This window comes from Felis catus, chromosome E2, assembly GCF_018350175.1.
Source record: "Felis catus isolate Fca126 chromosome E2, F.catus_Fca126_mat1.0, whole genome shotgun sequence".
Taxonomy (NCBI): domain Eukaryota; kingdom Metazoa; phylum Chordata; class Mammalia; order Carnivora; family Felidae; genus Felis; species Felis catus.
This window is the reverse complement of record NC_058382.1, coordinates 42,864,685-42,892,299: the sequence shown is the minus strand read 5'-3', so window position 1 is coordinate 42,892,299 and position 27,615 is coordinate 42,864,685. Positions and strand designations below refer to the sequence as shown.

The following is a 27,615-nucleotide window of genomic DNA, read 5'->3' as shown; positions in this document are numbered from 1 at the left end:
TTATATAATGGTTGTATTCCCCTAACCAATTTTTTTCACTAAAAGCTCATTAATTTTTGCCTCATCTTGCATAAATAATCTCTACCTCTCCATTGTCCACAACTTCTATGCCACCTTTATTTACCCCTAACTTTTCTTCTTTTATGTTCCAATGAACAGGCAGCTTTGGGAAAGCTACCCTTGAGATGTTAAGATTCAGTAATGAAAAGTCAGAGGTAGAAAATTTAAGGAAGTAAGGTAACAGGAGATGGAGACATTGGATAGAAAAGAGAAATTTTATGTTTATTTTCTTTATTTTGAGAGAGAGAAACAAGTGGGGGAGGAACAGAGAGAGAGGAAGAAAGCTAATCCCAAGCAGCATGGAGCTGGATGTGGGGCTCAAACCCACAAACTGCAAGGTCATGGCCTAAGCCAAAATCAAGAGTCCCATGCTTAATTGACTGAGCCACCCAGGTGCACTGAGAGGAGAAATTTTAAAACTAGCCAAAACATCTGTTTGAGAGCCAAAATACTTGGCATAAAATGTGCTAAAAGTTGTATACATAAATATACTACATTTGATAACAAATTAGTAGGGGAGAGGGAAAAGGGAGATTGAAATTAATGGAGAAGGTCCTCTGTATTGTCTGTTCTTTCCTTTAATTTTATTTATTTATTTATTTACTTACTTACTTTTTTGCCCTTTTTTCCTTTTAAAGGGTCTAAAATGCCTTTATCAAACAAATGCTCTTAGACCTTCATAAATAGAGAGTCCAATGAATTATTGGTATTAATCATTGAGTAGTCAATAAATCAGCAGTAAAGTGAATACATTACCTGTGTCCCCAGTGAGTAAGTGTCCAATTTCTGATCTGCTATACCATTGCCCTGGGTTGCAGAAGTACTCGTTAGAGAATCCTTTATTTCCCGGTTGGGGAAGGGAATAAAAAGTCCTTTGTTTGAGTCTGTGTTAAAAGAAAAGGCATACAATGAAGCACTGACCAGATTTCAAAGGCAATATGTCTTATGGAAAGATACTACTGGAAGGCAAGTCACAAGATTGAGAGTTAGTTCTGGTGCCACCACCTGGAAACCATGTAAACTTGGGCAAACTGCTTAACCTCTCTGATTTTCTCCATTGTAAAACAGTGATGATAAAATCTAGACTACCTATCTCTTAGGGTTGAGGTAAGGTTAAAACAAAGTAATGGGGTATGTCAAGTTGGCTCAGTTGGTGGAACATGGAGTGTGCAACTCTTGATCGTGGGGTTGTGAGTTCGAGCCCCACACTGGGTGTAGAGATTACTTAAAAATAAATCTTAAAAACAAATAAACAAAACTATATACTAGTCCTAGCCACCCTAGAAACTGTTATCAAAAAGAGCCAGTTGGGGGGCGCCTGGGTGGCTCAGTTGGTTAAGTGTCGCACTTCGGCTCAGGTCATGATCTCATGGCTTATGAGTTCGAGCCCCACATCAGGCTCTGTGCTGACAGCTCGGAGCCTGGAGCCTGCTTCGTATTCTGTGTCTCCTTCTCTCTCTGCCTCTCTCTCTCTCTCTCTCAAAATGAATAAACATTAAAAAAAAAAAAAGAGAGAGCCAGTTAGGATTTTTATTAGATTGGAAGACTTGTACAGAAGTTTTTGCACACTCTTGATCAATACTTATTAATTGTAGAATTCTGGGATCTGGAGTCTTCTGGGGGGACCTTGAATGAAAATAAGAGTTTCTTGTTTAGGGAGGTGTTTCCCCCTAGCAGGATTATGTAAGCATTAAGATAGTTTCAAAAACTTGAGCCTTAGTCAAACAACGTGTTCTTCTGCTAGTTTTTTATTTGTAGGCTCTGGCAACAGAAAGCTGCTGTAAGCCAGGGCAACTGAGAATACACAGTGAATAAAGTCAGCTTTTTGAAAATCCAGGCCCCTTAGTTCATTTGGGGCTCTAAAATGCTTCCTACTTCTTTTTTTTTTTTAAGTTTATTTTTTAAAATTTATTTTTGAGAGAGAGACAGAGAGAGTGAGAGGGAGAGGGGCAGCGAGAGAGGGAGAGGGGCAGAGAGACGGGGAGAGAGAGAATCCTAAGCAGGCTCCATACTGTCAGCATGGAGTCCAGTGTGGGGCTCGAACCCACATGGCATGAGATCATGACCCAAGCTGAAACCAAGAGTATGACGCTTAACCGACTGAGCCACCCAGGTGCCCCAAATACTTCCTACTTCTGAGTTGCCTTATGGGATTGAAATTGCCTATTACTTCAGTATGAAATGCTCTTCTACCATTGTATTTGACAGAATTACTTATAAGCTCTTAAAATTTTGTGCTCCTTGGCTCCTACTGCAGTAGTAACACAGAAAAAAAAAAAAGTAAAGCAAAAATTACTGATCTTAACCTGATTCTTAGTAGATAATGAGAATGGTTAGTAAGCTGTGACTTTGGGTTCAGGCCTCCTCTTACTCTTATCCTATGGAACAACACTTACACTTCCCAGGTGTCCAAGACCCTGCTCCATCCTGTTTCTTTCTACTGTACTTATATTCTTTTTCAGATTCACAGGTTCTTTTTCTTTCAACGCACCTCTTTGTTTAAGCAAATTTCCCAATGTCCAAACTCTTTGCTGAATGCTACCAGACCTTCCCTTTATCACTTAAATCTGGATGACCCTAAATCTAAATCTCCATTCTGATCTCTGATCTGATGTCCAGACCTAAGGTTCTTGAACTTTGTTCAAGGAGTGCCTCCCTCCCAGACAAATAAGTTGATATTTTCTAAACCAAACTCATTATCTTCACTTCTAAGCCTACTTTTATGGATGCTCCCCCACCCTCCACTCCAAACTGCATCTCTATTGGGATTACTACTCAACCAATCTCTCAAGATAGAAACTAATTCTTTGACTCTCACCCATCTCACATACTAATCAATTAACAAGTGTTATAGAATCACTTTTTTTAATGTTTATTTTTGAGAGAGAGAGAGACAAAGAGAGAGAGCACGAGCAGGGGAAGGGCAGAGAGAGAGGGAGACAGAGAATCCAAAGCAAGCTCTGTGCTGACAGCAGAGAGGTCAATGTGGGGCTTGAACGCACCAACCGTGAGACCATGACCTGAGCTGAAGTTGGACGCTCAACCGAGCCACCCAGACACCCCTAGAATCAGTTTTTTGGGGGAGAGGAGAATCTTTGTTTTAACTTCATTCACACACCATATAATTAACCCTTTACAGTATACAATTCAGTGGTTTTTAGTATATTCACAAAGTTGTCAACCACAACACTATCTAATTTCATTATCCAAAAAGAAACCCAGTTAGCTATCACTTATAATTCTCTTCTCCTTCCCAGCCTTTGGCAACCATCAATATACTTTATGTCTCTATGGATTTTCCTATTCTGGACATTTCATATAAATGAAATAACATAGTATTTGGCCTTTTGTGTCTGGCTCCTATCACTTAGCATGATTTTTTTCAAGATACATACTGTACATGTATCAGTACTTTATTCTTTTTTATAGCTGAATAATATGCCTTATATGCATATACAATATTTTGTTTATCCATTCATCAGCTGACAGACTTTTGGGCTATTATAGATAATGCTGCTTTCATTCTTGTACAAGGATGATTGTGGTGAATTTTTCTTTGCTATTCTATTTTCCTTAAGATTTTACTTTACTTTAAGTAATCTCTGTACCCAACATGGGGCTTGAACTCACAACCAGAAGACCAAGAATAACATGCTCTACCAACTGAGGCAGCCAGGCGCCCCTTTGCTGTTTCAAAATAAGATACCCATTAGATCAGTATGTTTTAGATGTAATTCTACTTACAGGTAAAAGGAAATGGCTAAAAGAGTGAGCAGGACCCCTTTCAATTCACAGAGTATGTGTGCTATATGCACACATATTATCTTTAGTAAGGCATTCATTGTTCTTCAATAATTGACCTTTTTACCCAACATAAACTTTCTACTCAAACTACATGGTCATTCAATTGTCTCTATGACTTGCTATACTCATTACCACTTTCATACAGCTGTTCACACAAATCCCACCAACCACGATGCCCTCCTCCTCTTCTTAGGCTATCCCAGGGTTCACCAGCCTTTAAGGGCTGATGACTTTGTTTCCACATCTGTTACAAAACCTTTTCACCTCTGCTCCTAGCAGTCTGAGCTTCTATAGCATGTGTCCATCCACATCAGTGTTTCTCAAATTCAATGTTCTCATAAACTCTGAGAATATGAATCCAGTTTGAGAAACTTCAATTTAAGAAGCTCAGTATAAAAAAAGATACTTTAAAAAGCAGATTGTATGGGTGACAGTTTGGCAGTTTCTTGCAAACTAAACACTTGGTATTTAATCAAAAGAATTGAAAACTTATGTCCACACAAAGACTGCACATGGATGTTTATAACAGCTTTTTTCAAAATTGCCAAACCTTAGAAGCAACCAAGATGTCTTTCAGTAGGTGAATGGATAAACTGTGGTATATCCAGACAACATAATATTATTCAGCACTAGAAAGAAAGGAGCTATCAAGCCATGAAAAGACATAAAGGAATCTTAAGTTGATAATACTAAGAAGCCAATCTGAAAAGGCTACATACTTAATGATTCCAACTATATGCCGTTCTGGAAAAGGCAAAACTATGGAGACAGGGAAGATAGCAGAGTAAACAACACTCTGCATCTGTCTTCTGCAAGCGCAACAATTACATTGGCAGAATCTGTCTGATGTAACTATTTTGGAATTCTGGAGTCTATTGAAGGCTTTCAGTTTCCAGGGGAAGACCTGGAAGTTAAATTGAAGTTAACTTCAGTCAAGTTCAGTTCTTAGCAGTAGCAATAGCAACTACTCATGTCCCACCCCTCATGCAAAAGAATGAAGTTGGACTCTTACCTAAGACCACATATAAAAATTGACTGAGAATGGATCAGACCTAAATGTAAGACCTAAAACTATAAAACTCTTAGAAGAAAACAGGACAAGTGCTTCATGACATTGGATTTGGCAATTATTTTTTTGGATGAGACACCAAAGGCAAAGCAACAAAAGAAAAAAACAGACAAATCGAACTTCATGAAAATTTAAAATGTTGTGCATCTAAAAACAATATCCACAGGGTAAAAAGGAAATTCACTGAATAGGAGAAAATATTTGCAAATCATATATATGATAAGGGATTAATATCCAGAATATAGAGAGAACTCCTAAAACTCAACAACAACAAAAACAACTTTAAAAGTGGGCATTAGGGACAACTGGGTGGCTCAGTTGGTTGAGTATCTCACTTTGGCCCAGGTCATGATCTTGCTGTTCATGGGTTTGAACCCCACATCTGGCTCTGTGCTGACAGCTCAGAGCCTGGAGCCTGCTTCAGTTTCTGTGTTTCCCTCTCTCTGTAGCCCCACCCCTCCCATTCACCCTCTGTCTCTTTCTCTCTCAAAAATAAATATTAAAAATAAATTAAAAATAAATAAAAGTGGGCATTGGACTTGAATAGATATTTTGCCAAAAGAAGATATACAAATGGTCAATAAGCGTGTGAAAGATGCTCAACAGAGCACCTGGGTGGCTCAGTCGTTAAGCATCTGATTTCGGCTCAGGTCATGATCTCACAGTTTGTGAGTTCGAGTCTCACATTGGGTGAGCTTGAGCCCTGCTTTGGGTGAGCATGAGCTCTGCTTTGGGTCGGCCCCGTTTCTCTCTTTCTGCCCCTCGCTCACTTGTGCCCGCCCCCAAAAAAAAGATTCCCAACATCACTAATCATTAGGAAAATTCAAATTAAAACCACCAGATACTACCTCATACTCACTAGCATGGCTACTATTAAACAAACAAACAAACAAACAAAAAACAGAAAATAACACGTGTTGGTAAGCACATGGAGAAATTGGAATTGCTGGTCCAACTGTATGGTGGGAACGTAAAATGGTACAGATGATATGGACAATGGTATCGCAGTTTCTGAAAAAATTAAAAATAGGGGCGCCTGGGTGGCTCAGTCGGTTAAGCGTCCGACTTCAGCTCAGGTCACGATCTCGCGGTCCGTGAGTTCGAGCCCCGCATCGGGCTCTGGGCTGATGGCTCAGAGCCTGGAGTCTGCTTCCAATTCTGTGTCTCCCTCTCTCTCTGCCCCTCCCCCATTCATGCTCTGTCTCTCTCTGTCCCCAAAATAAATAAATGTTAAAAAATAAATAAATAAATAAATAAATAAATAAATAAATAAATAAAATAAAATAAAATTACCATATGAGGCAGTAATTATGGGCCTATCCTCAAATAAGTGAAAGCAGGGTCTTGAAGAGGTATTTGTGTACCCATGTTCATAACAGCATTATTCACAATAGCTAAAACATGGAAGCAATCCAAGTGACCATCAACAGATGAATGGATAAGCAAAATGTGATATATACAAACAGTGGAATGTTATTCACTCTTAAAAGGAAGGAAATTCTGACCTATGCTATAACATGGATGAGCCTTAAGGACATTATGCTAAGCAAAATTAGCCAGTCACAAAAAGACAAATACTGTATGATTCCACTTATACGAAGTACTTAAAGCAGTTAAAATCATAGAGAAAATAGAATGGTGGTTGCCAGGGACTGCAGAGAGGGGGAAATACAGAATTATCATTTAATAGATATAGTTTCAGTTTTACAAGATGAAAAGAGTTCCGGAGATGATGATGGTAATGGCTGCACAGCATTATGAGTGTATTTAATACCACTGAACTGTACACTTAAAAATGGTTAAGATGGTAAATTTTATGTTATATGTATTTTGCCACAATAAAAATAATTGGGAAAAAACCCAAAACTATGGAGATAGTAAAAAGATCAATGGTTGCCAGAGGTTTGAGGGGAAGAAGGGATGCCTAGGTAAGCAGAGATTAGGGCAGTGAAACTATGCTGTAGGATACTAAAATGGTGGCTATATATCACTATATATTTGTCAAACCTGTAAGATGTACAACACCAAGAATGAACCCTATTGTAAACCATGGGCTTTGGGTGATAATGACAAGTTAATATAGGCTCAGCAATTGTAACAAAAGTACCACTCTGGTTCAAGATGTTGGTAGTGGTGGAGGCTGTGTGTGTGTGGAGGCAGGGGAGAATACACAGTGAATACACAGTGAATATACTGAGAATACACAGTGAATAAAGTCAGCTTTTTGCATCAAACAAGAACGCAAAAGTAAGGGATCTCACACTGCCTGTGGACCTCTGAGTGTATCCCTGGACTGAGTCCTTAGCACTGAGTTTGAAGAACACTGATCTCTACCATTCACTTGATGTTTTCATATGCATCACCTGGGATTATGTTACTTAGGTCTTTTGTGTTTGTCTCATGTTCCTAATGATGCTGCAAGTGATTCAGGGAGCGGTTGCATTTTCTATTTCCAGAGTACATATACCAGGATATATATATGCATTATGTGGATTTACAAAAACACGAAAATTTTTTTGGTTGAAGAATCAAAAACACTTCACTAAAGACAATGGACTTTGAGTTGGGTCACTTAAAAAAGGGTAGGATTTTGATTAAAGCATACCAAGACAGAATTAGTTCAGGGGCAGAAGAGGGAGAAAAGAATAACTATCCGAGGAGGAGACAGTGGTTTGATGTGATTGCAGAATTGGAAACTGTAGTTCAGAAACAGGAGACAGGTTTCAGGTTAGGCTGAAGATATAAACTGTGGTCATAGTTTAAGGGAATCTTGTATGTCAAATTAAGGAGTCTTAATTTAGTAGGTGAGAGGAGCCATGTAAATTTTTGAGCAGGCAAGTATAATTATCACAGCTGAGTTTTATGAAAATTAATCTGACAGGAAAGTACAAAATGAACTGAAGGAAGAGACCAGGAGGTAGCATGGTGTAATGCTTAAGAGGACTTTGATGACAGATGGACCAGAGTTTGCATTCCAGCTCTGCCACTTGCTGTACGACTAGAACAAGTTATTTTACCTTTTTGGGTCTCAGTTTCCTCAACTGTAAAATAAGGATAATTATAACCACCTTCAAGGATGTTGTGAGGATTACATGAGATAATGCACAGAGCCTGGCCCAGAGTTTACACTCAATAAATGATAGCTATTACGCATGCCTATTAAGAGACCATTAGGAAAGGAAAAGGAAGGCTCATCAACTGTGGATCATACTATAGAGTATAAATGTTCAGCTGGTCTTTAGGAAAGGAGCAGCATCAAATCTCAGTATGGTTTTAAGCCCGAGTACTAGGAAAGTGGTGGTAACACTGAGGAAACCCTAGCTACTGTTTAGGGCTGGAGGAAAGGGGTTCATTTGGTTTTTTAACATGTTTGGTTGAAGGACTGGAAAGTTTTCTAGTGGAGATTCTAAGTATATACAAAGTTAGATCGATCTATCTATCTATATTAAGATTTTATTTTTAAGTAATCTCTACACCCACCATGAGGCCCAAACTTAAAACCCCAAGATCAAGAGCCACACATTCTACTAACTGAGCCAGCCAGGTGACCTGAGATCAATATATTTAAGAGTCATCTAGAGGGAGGGAATAAAGCAAGTTTTACAAATAGATCAATAAGGGCAAAGAAAGAAAGAAGAGAGCCTAGGGGCACCTGGGTGGCTCAGCTGGTTTAGCATCTGACTTCGGCTTAGGTCATGATCTCACAGTTGGTGAGTTGGAGCCCTGCATCGAGCTCTGTGCTGACAGCTCGGAGCCTGCTTTGCATTCTGTGTCTCATTCTCTCTTTGCCCCTCCCCGTCTTGTGCTCTGTCTCTCAAAAATAAATAAATGTAAAAAAGAAAGAAAGAAGAGGTCTAAAGACATAGGCTAGGTATGTTTATTTTGGGGCTATGGGAAAAGAGAGAGGAACCTTCGAAAGAGTCAAAGATCATGTGGTTAGGAGAATAGGATGAAGATCTAAGACAATAGTTTTGCTGCCCATTCTAAATGATTGGTGGGAAAGCACTGTTTGGAACTGAGCTAGTGGAAACTGTCCTCCAGAAAGTTTTCTCCTAGCTTGTGGCACAATGATTAGCATGGCATAACCACTTTAGTCATATTGAATTACCAACAGTGCTTACAGGCAATAATCCCCAGGGGTCTAGCACAAACATGATTTTCAGTGGAAAGCAAAGCTGTTTAACGTTTCAAAGTAGCAACATAAATTTTATATTAAAAAAAAAATCCAGGCAACAGCTGGAGCTTCCAAGAACCTTTAGAAATGGGCCCTGTATCTAGCAGAGCAGTTTTTTCTCAGGGGAGACTGTGTACTTTAAAACATTTTAATTCATGGAGTGAATTTTTATGTATGCTAATGATGTAATATAACATAAATGAAGTTTAATTCAGCTAATACAAAGAGACAGTCAAATTACACTTCAGTGTATCTTTGTCATTCTGGAAATTGATATATAAATGTTTTTACCTAGAAAAAAGACAGGAAGGTTGTATACCAAATTATTCATTGGGATTCTCTCTAGAGGACAGGCTAATAAATGATTACAATGCTGTTCTTCATGCTTTTCAGTATTTTCCACAATTATTACAATAGAATTTCATCAAACTTTAAATATAAAAAAAATGCTATTTAAAATGAAATAAAGGGAGAGCCTGGGTACCTCAGTAGGTTAAACATTCGACTTCGGCTCAGGTCATGATCTCACAGTTCATGAGTTCGAGCCCCACGTCCAGCTCTGTGCTGACAGCTCAAAACCTGGAGCCTGCTTTGAATTCTGTGTCTCCTTCGCTCTCTGCCCCTCCCCCACTTGCACTGCATCTTTCTCTCAAAAAATAAAAAAACATTAAAAAAATTAAATAATAAAATGAAATAAAGCAATCCATGCTCCATGGCATGTGTGCACTGAGGCTTCTGAGAAAGAAAAATAAAAATCACACTTCACTATGGCTTATTTTACCATGAAATTATGTTAAAATTACTTGTTAATAAATGTCAGCTAGGATAGATAAGCAGTAAGGAAAACAAAATACAGTAGGTTATAAACTGGAAATTCTTAATGTCTAAACTACATACTCCATCTATTACAGTTATTGCTGGGATTTTAGGGATTAATTTTTAGAGGTTGTAAATAATTTGGTATATCCTTAAGGAGACAGAGGCCTCTACAAAATAAAATTTTCTCAAGTAAAAGGTCATCTAATGAGTGCTAGGTTAATCCATAAAGGTCCACTGCATGTATTCTCTTGTGGAAAGCTTTCTCCTAGCCTGTGCCACAACCATTAATGTGGTATAACCACTTAAATTATATTGCACTACCAATAGTGCTTACAGGCAACACTCACTAGGAATATAACACAAACACAAGAGATTCTGCAGTTGCAAAGGTTCAAGGTGGAGAAGCACAGAAGGTCCAGGTTTTAAGCTACATTGATGCAGACGAGTCACCAGTCTCTGGCTAATGAATCAATCACCGTAAGCAATGCTCAGGAGTCATGGGAGCTGGCAATGCAACTTTCAGAATGTACTGAATGTAAACTGATATAAATGAAATTGAATTCTGACTATAGCTTGTACTTAATAGGTTCTGGTTTATGCCTGCTCAATAAATAGGGCTCCTTCTGGCAGTGAGAGAAGGGAGGAAAAGCACAGTCAGTGAATCTTGTGCTTACTGCAAATCTGTTATTTCTCAACTATTTTGTCCTCATCCTACCCAAGACTGCCCATAAAAACTGAAATAACTTATGTCTTAAGCATTTTGTGATCAGAGACAAAACTTACCAGTTTCAACTGTGTTATCAATATCAGCATTGACTTTTGATGCAGAACTCTCATCTGTCATGCAGTTTTTCATTGTCTTCTCCCTAGAGCTGCCACATAGAATAATTTATTTAAAACCCCAATTTAAAAGAAAACTCAAAAGAAGGTTTCTGAGATCACCACTAAATGCTATTTAGAAAACATTAATTCATGGTGATCAGATTTTTTTCCCCAAACTATCTAGAAAATATTAATTTCACAAAGTGTTTCAGTTAAAACCTATTTTTAAAAAAATTTTTAGTGTTTATTTTCAAGAGAGAGACAGACAGAATGTGAGTGGGCAAGGGGTAGAGGGAAAGGGAGACACAGAATCTGAAGCAGGCCCCAGGCTCTAAGCTGTCAGCCCTGAGCCCGACACAGGGCTCGAACTCATGAACCGCGAGATCATGACCTGAGCCAAAGTCAGACACTTAACTGACTGAGCCACCCAGGCACCCCCAGTTAAACCCTACTTTTAAGGTCATAATATTTTTACTGGAAATAGTGAGAGAGGAGGACACTATAGTTCAGCCTTTAAAGAATGAAAGCCAGAACATTCAGACACCGTTTTCTTGACACAAACTTAGGTCTGAATGATTAAGGGAATATTTTCTTTTGAATTAAAAAACTCATAGGACACAGAAAGGAAGGTTCTGCTGCCAAGAATTACAGTGTGGACAACCACAGCCATTAGTTTAAAAAAAAAAAAACAGACAAGAAAGGCAAGTTTTGCATTTGATTGAAGTAGTATAGTAAAATATAACTACAGTAAGTACAGATTGGGAAGTACAGACAGCCTAGACTATGAGCTAGGCACTTTACACCCACCATTTTATTTAATCATAAAAGCTCCCCTATTTTCTATTATCTCCATTTTATAGGTTGGAGGAACTGGGACTCAGAAAGACTTAAAGAAAAATCTTTACCCAAACAAAACAGATGAACATAGGGGAAGTGAAGCAAAAATAAGATAAAAACAGAGAGGGAGACAAACCATAAGAGACTCTTAAATACAGAGAACAAATTGAGGGTTGTTGGCAGGGTGTTGGGTGAGGGGATGGGCTAAATGGGCAATGGGCATTAAGGAGAGCACTTGTTGGGATGAGCACTGGGTGTTGTATGTAAGTGATGAATCACTAAACTCTATTCCTGAAATCATTATTACTCTACATGTTAACTAACTTGGTTATAAATAAAAAAACAAACAAACTTAAAAAAAATATTTACCCAAGGTTGGAGAGCTAAGATATTAATGTTAGGACTGGGCACTTGAGTAACATTTTACCTCTGGTTTTGCAATCACTATGTGATAACTAAACAGAAATATGATAGTGCTAACTATCTGCCTTACTAGAAAATGTATTCAGTTACACATTAATTCATCTCTGTATTTCTACAGTAAACAGGGTACCCCCAATGAATTAAAATAAGAATTAGGTCACTATATATATATATATATATATATATATATATATATATATATATACACACACACACACACACACACACACAAATAATTTTTAGAAACATTCCATTTCTTTCTACAGCAGGATAAATTTTACTCTATGTAAAAATCTCAAAATAATTAACTTAAAAAAATAGAGAACTAAAAAAATATATAGGGAACTAAAAGTGCTCTCTGAGGGCTATGTTATAAACATACAAGGGGTTAGGGGTGCCTAGCTGGCTCAGTCGTGTTTAAGCGTCCAACTCTTGGTTTCGGCTCAGGTCATGATCTCATGGCTCTTGAGTTTGAGCCCCATATTGGGCTCTGCACTGACAGCATGGAGCCTGCTTGGGATTCTCTCTCCCTCTCTCTCTGCCCCTCCCCCACTTGTGCTCTCACTCTCTCTCTCTCTCAAAATAAATAAACTTAAAAGAGAAAAGAAAAAAACTTATAAGGGATAAGAGCAGAGATAGGCAAAGAGAAGGATCCAAGACCAACAGACACTGACTTCATTCATTCATTATTCAACAAATTATTTCTTAATACCTTATATGTGCCGGGCTATTCTAAGCACTAGGGATACTGCAATAAACAAGACAAGCCAAGTCCTAGTTCTCATGGTGGGGAAAGGTAATAAACAAATAAAGAAAAACTCATTTTGGGAACAATAATGCTGTGGAGATATGTTCATGATATCTTAACAAACTAAAAATGGTACATATAGGAAGCAAATTACTATAAAATAAATATTATATATGTATTATTTTTATTATTAATATGTATTTAGATATCCATTATATAACATATAACATTGGAGATAAGCAGACACACACACATACACATACCTAAGATTAAGAGGATATTTACCATAATATAATTAGTGTTTATTTCTGGGTAGTTAAATTATGAGTTCCTTGTCTATTTCTTGTGGTTTTTAAATGTTTATTTATTTATTTTGAGAGAGAGAGTGAGCACAAGTAAAGGAGGTGCAGAGAGAGGAAGAGAGAGAAATCCCAAGCAGGTTCCGCACCACCAATGCAGAGCCCAATGTCGGGCTCAAACCCACAAACTGTGGTATCATTACCTGAGCCAAAGTTGGACACTTAACCAACTGAGCCACCCAGGTACCCCTCTTATGGTTTTTCTATACTTTCCAGGTTCTCAATAAAAGCATGCACTACTTTTATCATTAGAAAACAATACTAATAGACACATGTACATGTGTCTATAGGTAGGTACACAGATGTCTATAAGGATGTATACCAAACATTACGAGAGGTTAACTCTTGGTAGCAGACTATGGGGTGACTTTTACTTTTTTCACTGTATTTTTCTGTATTATGTAAATTGTAATGGGTTTCTGTTTTTCAAAAATAAAGCTACCTTTTTAAGATAAAGAGCATGGGTTTTGTAGTAGAAGATATGGTATCTTATTTTGTTCAGATTTTAGTAATGAGAAGTAGAAAAATCTACCTTTCCAATACTGTAGAGCTTCAAGGTCTGTTTACTTTTGTAGAAAAAGTTTTTTACAAGCTTTTGTAGAAAAGTTTTGTAGAAAAATGGTTCCCCTACCTTCTAACAAATTTATCTCTGTGGTAATGTAAACCTTCTAATTCAATAGGAAAAGACCATGTACTGATTTATAACTCCAAGAAAGATTTGGTAAGCATTTATAAATCATTTCATGGTATCCCTATCTATAAGCTTTGAACAGCAGTTCTAGAGAATTTTCAACAATCATATCCAAAGCAGACGCGATGGTTCAACAAAGCAGAAATGCTCCCCGAGGGCCAGATTCTCATCCTAGATAAATCTCAATATATTGAATAGATACTTTTATTCCTGATCTGAGGATTCTTACAACTTGTGGACATTTCTACTGGAAAGTGAAGATATTAAACAGTAATTCACTGCTATGTCCAGAACCAAACTAAAACTTTTTTTGTAAAGGATTGTCTTACCTTTTTTCCACCTCTAAAAGAAAATTTTCACTGTTGCCCAACTGACTAAAATGCAGCTTGGCAGCTTTTCTCTCACTTGCTCGCACTGCTCGGTCATCTGGAGGCAAAAAGCGAGGTCTGAGCATGTTTCTTTTTTGGAGTAAACAGCAGTAAGTCAGAAAAACATATTCACAGAGTAAAAACTAAAGATCAGTCTCATATTCTTTTGTTAGAGACAGGTCACAAAATACTGCTATTATGTTGTCACTGGAGCAAGTAGTAACTCAGGGAGACCACAGGGATGCCATAGCAACAACTGCCACATAGGTGTAATTACCCCTGCAGGAGAGTAGTTTACTGCAGCAAACAATCCAAAAGACCTAATATTAATGTCAAAAGTTACACTGTTTCTGACAGACATTATTTAGTTTCCCTATAATAACTTTCCTAGGGGCATGTGAAATCCTAGTTTGTATCATTAAGAAATGTATATTTCAATTTCAACAATAAAATTATAAAGAAATGTGGACTACCTCATTTGAAAGAATAATTATTATTCCTTACCAACTAAGCCCTAGAGAGTTGTATTCATTTTTCTATTGCTAATATAGTTGCAAATTTGGGGCACCTGGAAAAATAAATCTCAACTGGAAACTCTTTGCTGGAGAGGAAGTGGTGGTGAAACCATCAACTGAAGAAAACTAAAGCTGGAAGTAACTGATAAAAATCATAGATTGTCATTCAATAAAAAAAGGACTTGCCATACATCCTGCCAACACAAAAGAGTTACATAAATATTGACTAATAAACAAATATATCCTGTCAGTGCACACTCTGGGCCAACACCCAAAAAGTTAGGAGGCAGCTGGTTTAATGTAAATTCAGGGACAAGGAACAGGGGAGGAGGGTCTCACCCAGTTTCTCCAGAGTTTGTAGCGTGTACACAGCAAAGAGCCTATAATCTGTATCTTTCCTGACAACAGGATTGAGTCTCAAATCTAGTTCTTTGAGGAAGGGTAAAGACTGTAGGCGGGACACCTCCACTAATGAAGGAATGTTGTTATAATATAAATTCAGGTCTTGGAGTGAGCATAAATACTGGATGCCCTGCAAGGAAAAGACCACATTATGAAACTGCACATTGGTAAGGACTAGGAATCTCATAAATACAGATGGAAATATATCTATTACTTCGATCCTTAAACATGTTACCTGGGTCACCCATGAGAAAGGCAGGGTTGAAACTCCCATTTAAGATGCCCGAGGAGTCCCTGGGTGGCTCAGTTGGTTAAGCATCTGAGGTCGTGATCTCACAGCTCATGAGTTTGAGCCCCACGTCAGGCTCTGTGCTCACAGCTCAGGGCCTGGAGCCTGTTCTGTGTCTCGCTCTCTCTCTGCCCCTCCCCTGCTCATGCTCTGTCTCTCTTTCAAAAATAAATAAACATTATGAAAAAAAGTAAGATGTCTGAGAATAAGAACAAAGTATCCCATGGGCACTAGATGTTCTCTATATTAAATAATTCATAGATATCATACATTTCCTCCTTACAAAGTCTGACATAGAAATATCTGCAGCCAATTCTCTACTTCTGTTGCTCCCTGATAATTCTCCCTTCCAGTGGTAGTTAGGCTGAGTCACTTTTGCCCTTCTCTCACCTTTGTCACTTCCACTCACCTGGCCCCAGAAGCACCTCAATTTTCAGGAGGAAAGGAAATAGGCAAAAGAGACAGCACCAGAGGAGAAGGCATAATAAAAAAAATTAAATGTGTGTGTGTGTTGTTGTGTTCTTATATCTCAATGCCTCATGTTTAGGGTCAATGGATTATATGGAAAACAAACCAATGCTATCTCTAAGTCTTCCCTCCTGGAACAGTCTGGAACCTTTCTTGTCCTTGTTTCTCCTTTCAGAATTACCCTACCCTTCCATTTCTCTGGGATACTGGAGAAGAAAAGTCATATTTTCCTCCTTTGCTGAAATCTACTATTGAAAACAATTGTTTAATTTTCATGTATTTGGCTAGTTAGCTGCTTTAGCCCAACACTAAATTTCAGGACAGTAATCCAAAACATGTATATATATATGTACAATCATATACTTTTAGTAGTAAAAATGCTTACTATAGAAGGAACTCTGTCATTAAGAGTTATTTCAGAATGGTAAAATTATTTTCCATCATGTATTTATAAAATATGTTTTTTATCCTCCTCTCATTTAAAATTACCATTTTTTGTTGCAAAAAAATTTAGAAAACTCAAAGCATTTCTGAATAAAACACTGTTTATACTTTGATGCATTTATTTCTGGCTTTTTTCAATTCCACTAACTTCTACATTGTGAAAGGGTTACTGGTTAGGAATAGTTGTCAGTGACTTTGGCCACACTTTCCAGGCGATACACCATTAGGATTCTATTTAAATGTGTAAATGGCAAGGAAATGTCTTCTATCCTCCTCTCACTTTTCCTGTTTGCATGAATTCATGTATTCCCCAAAGTTACACTAGAAATAACCACAAAACATTTACCCCCTGAGAAAATTAAGCAAAACCATTCAGAACTGCTAGAGATAAATATATGCAGATAAGTCATAGATGAAAAGAATGTAGAAAACATTTACCAAGTGCTTCCTATATGCCAAGCAGTGTACACATGCTAATTTGATTAATCTTCACAATAGCTTTTTGTCCAAGTTACAGAAGCGGAAAGAAAGTGAGTATAAAAACAAATAATGGCAATGTTCACTCAATTTTTTAGCTTGAAAATTAACATACATACATGTGAAAAGAGGAGACTTAAACAACTCTGAATTAATGTTTTCTGAAACTGATGGGCCAAATACAAATGGCTGCTACCAAATAGTCTAAAGACCTAGTTTAACTTGCAGTTTCTATTTTTAGAATCCTAGTTGGAAATCCTGCTTGGATTTCCTCTTTTAGGACCCTTCATTTAGACCTTAAGATTGGGTCTGGCTTGTATTGTTGAACAAGTATCCCCTAAAAAGCACAAAATGGGTGGAATAATCCAGGAGATCATTAACTCATCCTGAATAGCATCCGTTGAGTCCTTCACCTTGAGTCTCGAAAAGAAGGGCTTAATCAAGACCAGCACAAAACTGGGTAAAATGGGAACATGTGGAAGAAACACCATCTGGGGGTCTACCACTAAGAAAACAGAACTTCCATTTCTGTGTGTGCACACTGATGTTTGTAGAGCTGTTAGTTTATTTGCTAATCCTCACACACTCTGCTCAAGCCTGCTCTCATCCTACTTTCCTGTCCTGCTCTCTCTTCTACCATCCCCTGATCCAGACATTTTTCTTTGTTTTCAATACCACCATTTCGTCTTCCTCTGTGAAAAAATTATTTACTAACAACCAGTAACAATCCAGTAACAACACAGACCAGTGTTTCTCCATGTGTACTCCATGTACCAACATCATCAGAATCCCCGGGTATATCCTGAGCTCACCCCAGACCCACTAACTCAGAATCTCTCTCAGAGTAAGAACTAAGAATCTGTATTTTCACAAGTCCTTCTTGTAATTTTTTTACACACATAAAAAATTTGTACTATTGCCTTAGGCTGTGATCATTTAATATAATTTTCCCTAAGCACAAAAGAAATTTTCCCCAATATTTTGTTCTAAAAAATTCAAATATAGAATAGAGTCAAATGAATTTCACAGTAAATAATAAAATTTAGTTTGGAAACATTTAAAAGGAAGATGCTATATTCCCCAGGCTGGTATTACCTATCTCTTATTTCTTCCCATCAAAACAAACAGTGATAGATAGATAGATAGATAGATAGATAGATAGATAGATAGATAGATAGGGCTGAAGTGACTAGTCATAGAATATAGAACTTACCTTCAGGCTAGTGATCAAATTTCTCGATAAATCTAAGGATCGGAGGTTTTTAAAATTTCTGAAGGCATCACCAATGGAATGAATTTTTCCAGCATAAGATCCCTGCAATGAAAGAGACTCCACCAGTTCTGAAAAGAGATCATCAGTAGATATATTATGATCTCTGCTTATATAAACAACAGTCAGTGAAAATAGGCCTTGCTTCCTCCCATATCCCATTTGTAAAAGGCCCTACATTCAAAGCTTCTAAGATCATCTTCTTTTTAAAAGCAGCATTATCACCTAATATATTGATATCAACCCTTGGTTTTACAGAACCCCTGTGTTTCTCTATTCACCCTGAAGGATGTAATAAAAGTCTCCCAAAGTTCTCAAAACAAAATTTAAAAAGAAATTCAGTAATCCTACTGCTAGAATTTAGCCCTATAGATAATACTCAAAAATTTTCACTAGGATATATAATTTATACACATAGGTATCAATTCCAGAGAGGTTTTAGAATAGTTTTTAAAAAAAGAAAGAAAGAAGAAAAAGGAAACTATCACAGGATTTATCAGCAGAAGAGTAGAACTTAGGGGCCCCTGGGTGGCTCAGTCAGTTAAGTGTCTGACTTCGGCTCAGGTCATGATCTCACAGCTCATGAGTTCGAGCCTCACGTCTGGTTCTGTGCTGACAGCTCAGAGCCTGGAGTCTGCTTTGGATTCTGTGTCTCCCTCTCTCTGCCTCTCCCCGGCTTGCGCTCTGTCCCTCTCTCTCTCAAAAATAAATAAACATTAAAAATTTTTTTAAAAAGCGTAGAACTTAATGTCCTAAATAACAGTACACTGATACAATGAACAAAGTACTAGATCTGTGGCCTTGTACAAGTCACTTCATTTCTCTGTACTTCAGTTTCCTTATCTGCAAAATGGGGATAATAACAGTACTTAACTAATAAGGTGTGAACAGTAATAATTAAATGAATATATATACAAAATTTAGAATAGTACCTGATACATGACCATTGTTATATATGTGTTAATTATTGTTATGCAGTCATTAAAAAGAATGAGGTCCATTTGTAGATGATCTTATGGAAGATCTCCAAGACATTAAGTGAGGGAAATGTGTGTAACTGTTTTAAAGTATATACATATATATTTATATAATATATTTATATGTATGGAAGAAAGTCAACTAGACTTCTAACAGCACTGAAAAGAGGAGAATCTCAAAACTGTCAATAGGAACTCACTGGCAAGTGTGGTGGGCCAAATACAATACCAATCAAAGCCGGAAGGAGGTATTGCAAGATCCAATTTGTAGCTAGGTGCCAGAGGACTGCACTAAAATAAGGTTTTAAGGTGTTAGAACAGTCTGGACCATATAAACTCTGAAAAGTAATAAAGTGAAGATCCCTTTCAAGACAAGACCCACATCAGGGAGAAAGAGAAGTAGAGTGGGAGTAGAATCCACATTGAATGGGACAGAGACAACAGGTTCAAAGGAAAGAGAAGGTCCAGATACAAGTTGGGAGAGAAGAAAAGATGGCAGATAACAGGAAGCATAAAGCTCCATTTTTTAGTACTTTGTGAACAAAACAGAAGAGGGAGCTCCAAAACCCTGAAACTGGAAAGGCTATTCTGGCCCACCCTTACTATCTAAAAGTATAGGAAAACTTACTACACTTAAAAGAGCCACAGGAAAAGATTACAGTCAAATTTTATATGAGGTTAATAAAAGAAAAAAGAGAATAACATCATTAAAGAATGAAAACACTCCAGAAAGCTACAACACAAATGAAAATTGTAACTTAATATTTTGAAACAAGATAAAAGATACCAAAACAAAATGTAGCAGTCCTCACAGTGTGGATCCCTCAAGTTCCCTGACACATACACAGGGGTCCACAAAATCAAAAGTATTTTTTTATTATTTGCATAATAATATTAAAATATTAATTAGCTTTTCCACTGTTTCACTCATGGTACAAAAGGAAACACTACTGGGGCCTTAGGATGACTCAAGGCAGTGGCATCAAACTTCACTCATTGTCACTGTGTTCTTTACCGTGGCTTTTTAAAATAGCCAGTTTCATTTAAGAATGTCCTTTAAAAAGCAGTAAAAATGGTTAACTTTATTAATTTTTGAATCTTGAGTACATGTCCTTTTTATTTGTCTGATTAAATTAGAAATATGCATGAATATTTCTAATTCATACTTAAGTATGGTGGATGCCCTGAGAGAAAACATTTGTGTGATTTTTGAGATGCCAGCTTAACTAGCTACTTTTTTATGGAATACCATTTTTATTTGAAAAAAATAAAAACTTGATATATGATGGTTATTCAGACTTGACTATTTGGCAGACATTTTCTTGAAAACAAAGTGAGGTTGTTACTTCAGGAAAACAAGTGACAGTAATTGTCGTCAATTATAACATTTGAGTTTTCAAGCAGAAAGGGAATTTTGGAAAATTTGTATCTGCCACTATGAACTTGACAGCTTCCCAACACTGAAAGATCTTTCTAATGAGATTGATGACATTAACAAACATGATTTTTAAATGTTACATACACAGAATGAAATTTGTCAGCATTGGGAAGATCTACATAACTCATTGAGTTAATATCTTTCAAATGACCAATGCATGATGTCACAAAATCACGCATGGGTAAAAGATCCAGTTAAATGTAAGATGTTACCAATGAATTTTAATGCAAGAGTACAAAGTACACTGACAATGGTTTCAGACTCTACATACAACTAAACTTTAAGAAACTACCATTTGTCCAGTTTTCATGTCATATAAAAGAAGAATATCCACAATCTCTTGAAAAGGCTATAAAATACTCTTCCCTTTTCCAACTGCTTATCTGTGTGATGCATCATTTAAAAAAAATATATTTCGGGGCGCCTGGGTGGCGCAGTCGGTTAAGCGTCCGACTTCAGCCAGGTCACGATCTCGCGGTCTGTGAGTTCGAGCCCCGCGTCAGGCTCTGGGCTGATGGCTCAGAGCCTGGAGCCTGTTTCCCTGGAGCCTGTTTCCGATTCTGTGTCTCCCTCTCTCTCTGCCCCTCCCCCGTTCATGCTCTGTCTCTCTCTGTCCCAAAAATAAATAAACGTTGAAAAAAAATTTTTTTTAATAAATAAATAAAAATTAAAAAATTATATTTCAACTAGGGATGCCTGGCTGGTTCAGTCAGCGGAGCATGCAACTCTCGATCTCAGAGTTGTGAGTTCAAGCCCCCACTGGGTATAGAGATTACTTAAAAATAAAATCTTAAAATATGTACATATATTTCAAAAAAAAGGGGGGGGGGGCCTGGGTGGCTCAGTCGGTTGAGCGTCCGAATTCGGCTCAGGACATGATCTTGCAGCTTGTTGAGTTCGAGCCCTGCGTTGGGCTCTGTGCTGACAGCTCAGAGCCTGGAGCCTGTTTCAGATTCTGTGTCTCCCTCTCTCTCTGCCCCAACCCACTTGCATTCTGTCTCTGGCTCTCTCAAAAATAATAAACATTAAAAAAAAGTCTCTAAAAAATAAATAAATAAAATAATAAAATGTGTACACATATTTCAACCAAAACAACATATCATAACAGATTTAATAAAGAAGGAGATATGAGAATCTAGACGTCTTCAATTAAGACATTAAAAATACTATGCTAAGTGAAATTAGTCAGAGAAAGACAAAAATCATATGACTTCACTCATATGAAGACTTTAAGAGACAAAACAGATGAACATAAGGGAAGGGAAACAAAAATAATACAAAAACAGGGAGGGGGACAAAACAGAAGAGACTCATAAATATGGAGAACAAACTGAGGGTTGCTGGAGGGGTTGTGGGTGGGGGGATGGGCTAAATGGGTAAAGGGCATTAAGGAATCTACTCCTGAAATCATTGTTTCACTATATGCTAACTAATTTGGATGTAAATTTTAAAAACATTTAAAAAGAAAAAAAGACATTAAAGATAATGGGGCGCCTGGGTGGCTCAGTTGGTTAAGCGACTGACTTCAGCACAGGTCATGGTCTCACAGTCTGAGAGCCTGCATCAGGCTCTGTGCTGACAGCTCACAGCCTGGAGCCTGCTTTGGACATGTGTCTCCCTCTCTCTCTGCCTCTACCCTGTTCATGCTCTTTCTCTCTTGCTCTCAAAAATAAATAAACGTAGAAAAAAAATTTTTAAAGACATTAAAGGTATTTGTAGGAATATAAAAGAATGCAATGCCACTCTATTTTTCTTGGAAAATATAGTTATTTTTCAAAAACATTATTTATGTTAATATAATGTAATGTTAATGTAATGGATATGTTATGGTTATCTTTTAAGGAATTAATAAATAGATATTTAAATTTTTTCTCAGTTTCAATTTTAAATATAGTAAATATAAGTAGATATAGTCCACATTAACAAAAGCCCTTTGAAATTCATATTTTTAAGAGTGTAAAGGAATTCTGAAACCAAAAATTTTAAAAACTGCTGAAAAATATAAATTAGAAACAGAAAAATTCAGAACAATTATTGGAAAGAAAAGGAAAATTTGAAAATAAAGATAGAATTCAAACAATAATAAAAGGTCATTTCAAAAATGAAGATTAGAGCAAAAAAAACCCAAAACACTAAAACAATTCTATTTCTGGGTATATATCCAAAAGAACTGAAAGCAAGAACTCTAACAGGTATGTATACACCCATATTCAAAACAGCTTTATTCACAATAGCCAAAAGATGGAAACAACCCAAATGTCTATTAATGGATGAATGGATAAACAAAACGTGGGGTGTGCATATGTGTGTGTGTATGTGTGTGTGTATGTGTATCCATACAAGGGAATATTAGTCATAAAAAGGAATAATATTCCAGCAAGTTATTTTGAAAGTATCAACAAACTGATTCTAAGATTTATGTATAAAAGCAAGACTCAGAACACTCAATACAACATTGAGGGAGGAAAACAGTCAGAAGACTGGTACTATCTGACTTCGAATCTTACTGTAGAGCTATAATAATCAAGACAGTGTGGAGTTGGAAGAAAGCAAAAAAGACAAATAGACTGATGGACAGAACAGAGTCCAGAAACAGACCTACACATATACAGTCAACTGATCTTTGACAAAGGAGTAAAGCCAATTCAGTAGAAAAAGGATATTCTCTCAACAAATGGTGCTAGAACACTAGTGTAACTGGACATCTACAGATGGAGGAGGAGGAGGAGGTTGAAGAAGAGGGGGAGGGAGAAGAATCTAGACACTTTCACAATAATTAACTCAAAATGGACCTAAATGTAAAACACAAAACTATAAAACTTCTAAAAGATAACACAAAAGAAAATCTAGGTGAGCTTGGGTTTGGCAATAAGTTTTTAAATGCAACACTAAAAGCATGACCCATGAAAGAGAAACGTGGGACTTCATTAAAATTTAAAACCTGTGCTCTTCAAAAGACACTGACACACTGTTAAGATAATGAAAAGACATGATACAGAGTGGGAGAAAATATATCTAAAGCACATATCGAGAAAGAACTGATATCCAAAATATACAAAAAACTCTTAAAACTCAACATTAAGAAACAAAAAACTCAATTAAAAAATAGGCAAAACAGTTGGAAACCTCACCAGAGAAGATATTCAGCTGGCAAACAAACATATAAAAATATACTCAACATTATAAGTCATTAGGAAATTTCAAATTAAAAGTGAGATACAACCATATACTTATTAGAATGGCCCAAATCCAAAACACTGACAGCCAAATGTTGGTGAGGATGTGGGATGTCTTTGTCTGTTTGGGCTGCTATAACAAAATACCACAGAGTGGCTTATAAACAACAAACATTTATTTCTCACAGTTCTGGAGTCTAAAAGTCCAAGATCAGGGTGTCAGCATGGTTGGGTTCTGGTGAAAGCCTTTTTCCAGGTTGCAGACTACCTACTTAGCCATGTATCCTCACATGGTGGAAGGGGGAAAGGGAGCTTTCTCTCTGGCCTCTTTTATAAGGTCATTAATTTCTTTTATAAAGGCTGTGCCCTCTTGGCCCAATTACCTCTGAAAGGCCCCACCTCTTAATATCATCACATTAGGCATTAGGATTTCCACATACAAATGGAGAGGGGGCACACAAATATTCAGACCATTGTATGCGTTAACAGGAACTCTCATTCATTGCTGGTGGAATGCAAAGGTGTAGCCACTTTGGAAGACAGCTTGGCAGTGTCTGATAAAGCAAAAAACAGCTTACCCAATGATCTAGCAATCATGTGCCTTGATACTTGCTCAAGTGACTTGAAAGTTAAGGAAAAATAAATAAAAAATGTTGAAAAAAATTTTTTTTTAAATTAAAAATGATTCCATTAATTTATTATATAGGTAATATATTGTTTTAAGTTTATTCATTTTTTTTAAATTTTTTTTCAACGTTTATTTATTTTTGGGACAGAGAGAGACAGAGCATGAACGGGGGAGGAGCAGAGAGAGAGGGAGACACAGAATCGGAAACAGGCTCCAGGCTCCGAGCCATCAGCCCAGAGCCTGACGCGGGGCTCGAACTCACGGACCGCGAGATCGTGACCTGGCTGAAGTCGGACGCTTAACCGACTGCGCCACCCAGGCGCCCTTGGAATTATTTTTTAAAGCCAAAAAAAGTATATAATTATATATTTTCTCTCTTTACCAAATAATTATTAGCAGCATACAAATATGTTCTAGTATATTGTGCCTTTAAAAAACTTGTTCTTGATCCCACATCATATCCCTCAACTAATATTCTACTTTTGTGTCCTCTTTTATAACCAAATTTCTCAGGAAAGGTTCTTACCTTCACTCTCTCTTCTCCCTCACATATCATTCCCTTTTTTTTAAAAAGCTTATTTATTTTGAGAGAGACAAAGAGAACAAAGGGGGAGGGGCAGAGAGAGAGAGGGAGAGAAAGAATCCCAAGCAGCGAAGAGCCCTACTCAGGGCTCGATCCCATGAACTCAGGGCTTGATCAGATCATAACCTGAACCTAAATCAAGAGTTGGATGCTCAACTGACTGAGCCACTTAGGCGCCCCTATCATTCCCTGTTCATACCAACCCAGGCTGGCCTTCCTCCCCATTCTCCAGAAACCCCCTTAAAGTGACCAATGAATTCCATGTTGTCAAATCTAACAGATACTTCTCTGCTTTCTTAGCTTGTCAATAGCATTTGGCACAGCTATTACTTCCTTGGTGTACTATCATTTCTTAAATTCCAAGACACCATGTTCTTCCCTCTCTAATCAACCTCTAAACACTGAAATGCCCCAAAATGAGTCTTAAACCTTCTTCTGTTCTCCATCCATATTCTCTAGTTAGGTGAGTTCATCCAGTCCCATTGCTTTAAATACCACTTATTTATTTGCTAATGTCTTCCCCAAATTTACATCTCTAACCCCGACTTCTCTCCTCTGAGATCCAGACTTGTATATCCAATTGCCTACTAAAATTTTCACATTTGAATGTCTAGTTGGTATTTTAAGCTTAACATGTTTAAAACAGCATTCTTGATTCCCCTTCCCCAAACCAATCTTTCCTATAGTCTTTGCTCTCTAGAGAGATCTCTCTAAATAGCACCATCATCCATGTAGCAATAACTTAAGCCAAGGCTAAGTGTTACTTTTGAATCTTCCCTTTCCTTGTGTTCCATATTCAATTTTTTTTGTAAATCCTGTCCGGTCTACCCACAAAATACACCTTGATTCTGTCCATTTCTTTTTATCTCCACTGTCATCCTCCCAGTCCAAGCTATTCATTATCTCTTATCTGGACGACTGTAACAGGCTTCTAATGGGTGAGAGTCATATTTTAAAAATAAGTATTAGATCAGGACACACCCCTGCTTAAAATGTTTTCATGAAAACTGACAAGCTGATTCTAAAATTCTAAATGAGAATAAAGGACCAAGAATAACCTACATGACTTTGAAGGAGAAAAGAGGAAAGTAAAGTGTAATCAAAACCTACTGCTAAGCCATGATAGTTAGAAAAGGGTGATATTGGTGGAGAAATAGACAAACAGAACAGTGGAACAGAACAGAGAGCCTAGAAATAGACCCATGTTTACAAAGGAACTTGGAATACAGCAGAGATACTATAAATAGGTTCCAGAGAAACTGGCTATCAGTATTAAAAAAAATACAATTATACCAAGTCACACCTCATATGTAAAAATAAATTCCAGGTAGATTAGACTTAATGTGAAGAGCAAGGCTGCAGAATTTTTAGAAAAAAAAATTATTCATCAGTGTAGGGAAAAACTTCATAAATAAGACACAAAAATCACAAATCATAAGGAAAAATAAACTTGATTACCTTAAGATGGAAACTTTCTGCATGACAAAGGATAACTTAAACATTTATGGGAATTTTTTTAGGACAGAGAAATATACCAAAAAACCAACATACAACACAATCTGTAACTGCACCACAAGATTATCCCTTTGGACATTAAAAAGAAAGAGTAGCCAGAAAATTCCAACAGTACAGAAAAGCACAGAATAAAAGTAAAAGCCTTTCTCTCCAAAGATGACCACTGTGATTTCTCACATAATTTTATAATGCATATACCAACACATTAATTTAATTGAAAAATGTCTGTTTTGTTGATAGGTTTTTAAAAAAGCAAATTTCCAAAGAATATAGATGCTCTTATTCCTTAAAAAAAAAAAAAGATGCCTATATGTATACGTTTCCATAAATATTGGAAAAGGTATGGAAAGAGGGAGAGGGAATAATATTCTTTCACTTTAGATACTTTTGCATTGTTTGAATTATCAGAATGAGCACAATTTTGTTATTCAAATGATTGTAATAAAACTAGGAAACAAACAAAAACAAAATAACAAAAAATCTGCCATATATTGTTCTAGCTAGAGAATGTAAGTACATGCCCCTCCACCAAATAAAACCGAATCAATATATTTTTTTTTAAGGCAAGAAAAATACAGAAGCATATCAAACCAATTAAGCTTTTCTTACCTAACTTGTAAAATAGGGGAGTTCAAAGTAGTTTGGAAAAGAAAAGCCAAACCTGAAATATCTGCATGAGTCTATTTATACACACACCAAACAGTTACCTTTGGCTGGGGTGGAGGGATTTCCAGAGGAAGGAAAGATTAATACCCTCTTTGTTCACTCATGTAATGTTTGTTACTAGCATGCCCTAATTTTTATAAATTTTAAATAATAAAATTTTTTTTTGAAAGAGAGACAGCACAAGCAGAGAAGGGGCAGAGGGAGAGGGATAAAATCTTAAGCAGCTTCCACCCCTGGCGTTGGTGGGGGGAGGTGGTGCTCCACGAGGGCTGATCTCATGAGGGTGAGATCATGACCTGGGAGGAAATCAAGAGTCACATGCTTAACCCACTGAGCCACCCAGGTGCCTCTAATTAATATGTTTTAAATAAAATAAAACCAAATTATGTCATACCCCACAAATAAAAAGTACTAGAGGAAGCAAGAAGGGCAACTTTTTGTTATGGTTAAAGCACAGGCTCTGGACTCAAGGGTCCTGGGTTAATAAACCCCAGCTGTGTCACTTTGGGCTGGGAAACTTTGGGCAGAAGTCTAAACCTAAATTTTAAACCACCTGTAAAACAGGCACAATAACAGCATCTGCTTTATCGGTT

General features: G+C 37.0%; 1 protein-coding gene across 5 annotated transcripts in view; it reads right to left on the bottom strand.

Annotated features, from left to right (window-relative positions):
* The window catches only part of LRRC36 (leucine rich repeat containing 36), a 58,422-nt gene that overhangs the window by 29,792 nt on the left and 1,015 nt on the right, over positions 1 to 27,615 (bottom strand). For all 5 annotated transcript variants that reach the window (XM_006941611.5, XM_006941613.5, XM_045046113.1 and 2 more), the window contains exons 2-6: positions 17,983 to 18,110; positions 15,029 to 15,221; positions 14,136 to 14,232; positions 10,710 to 10,798; positions 817 to 944 (exon numbers count right to left, since the gene is read on the bottom strand). In XM_006941611.5, the coding sequence (XP_006941673.1) occupies positions 817 to 944; positions 10,710 to 10,798; positions 14,136 to 14,232; positions 15,029 to 15,221; positions 17,983 to 18,110 (635 nt within the window). The remainder of the gene's footprint in view (positions 1 to 816; positions 945 to 10,709; positions 10,799 to 14,135; positions 14,233 to 15,028; positions 15,222 to 17,982; positions 18,111 to 27,615) is intronic.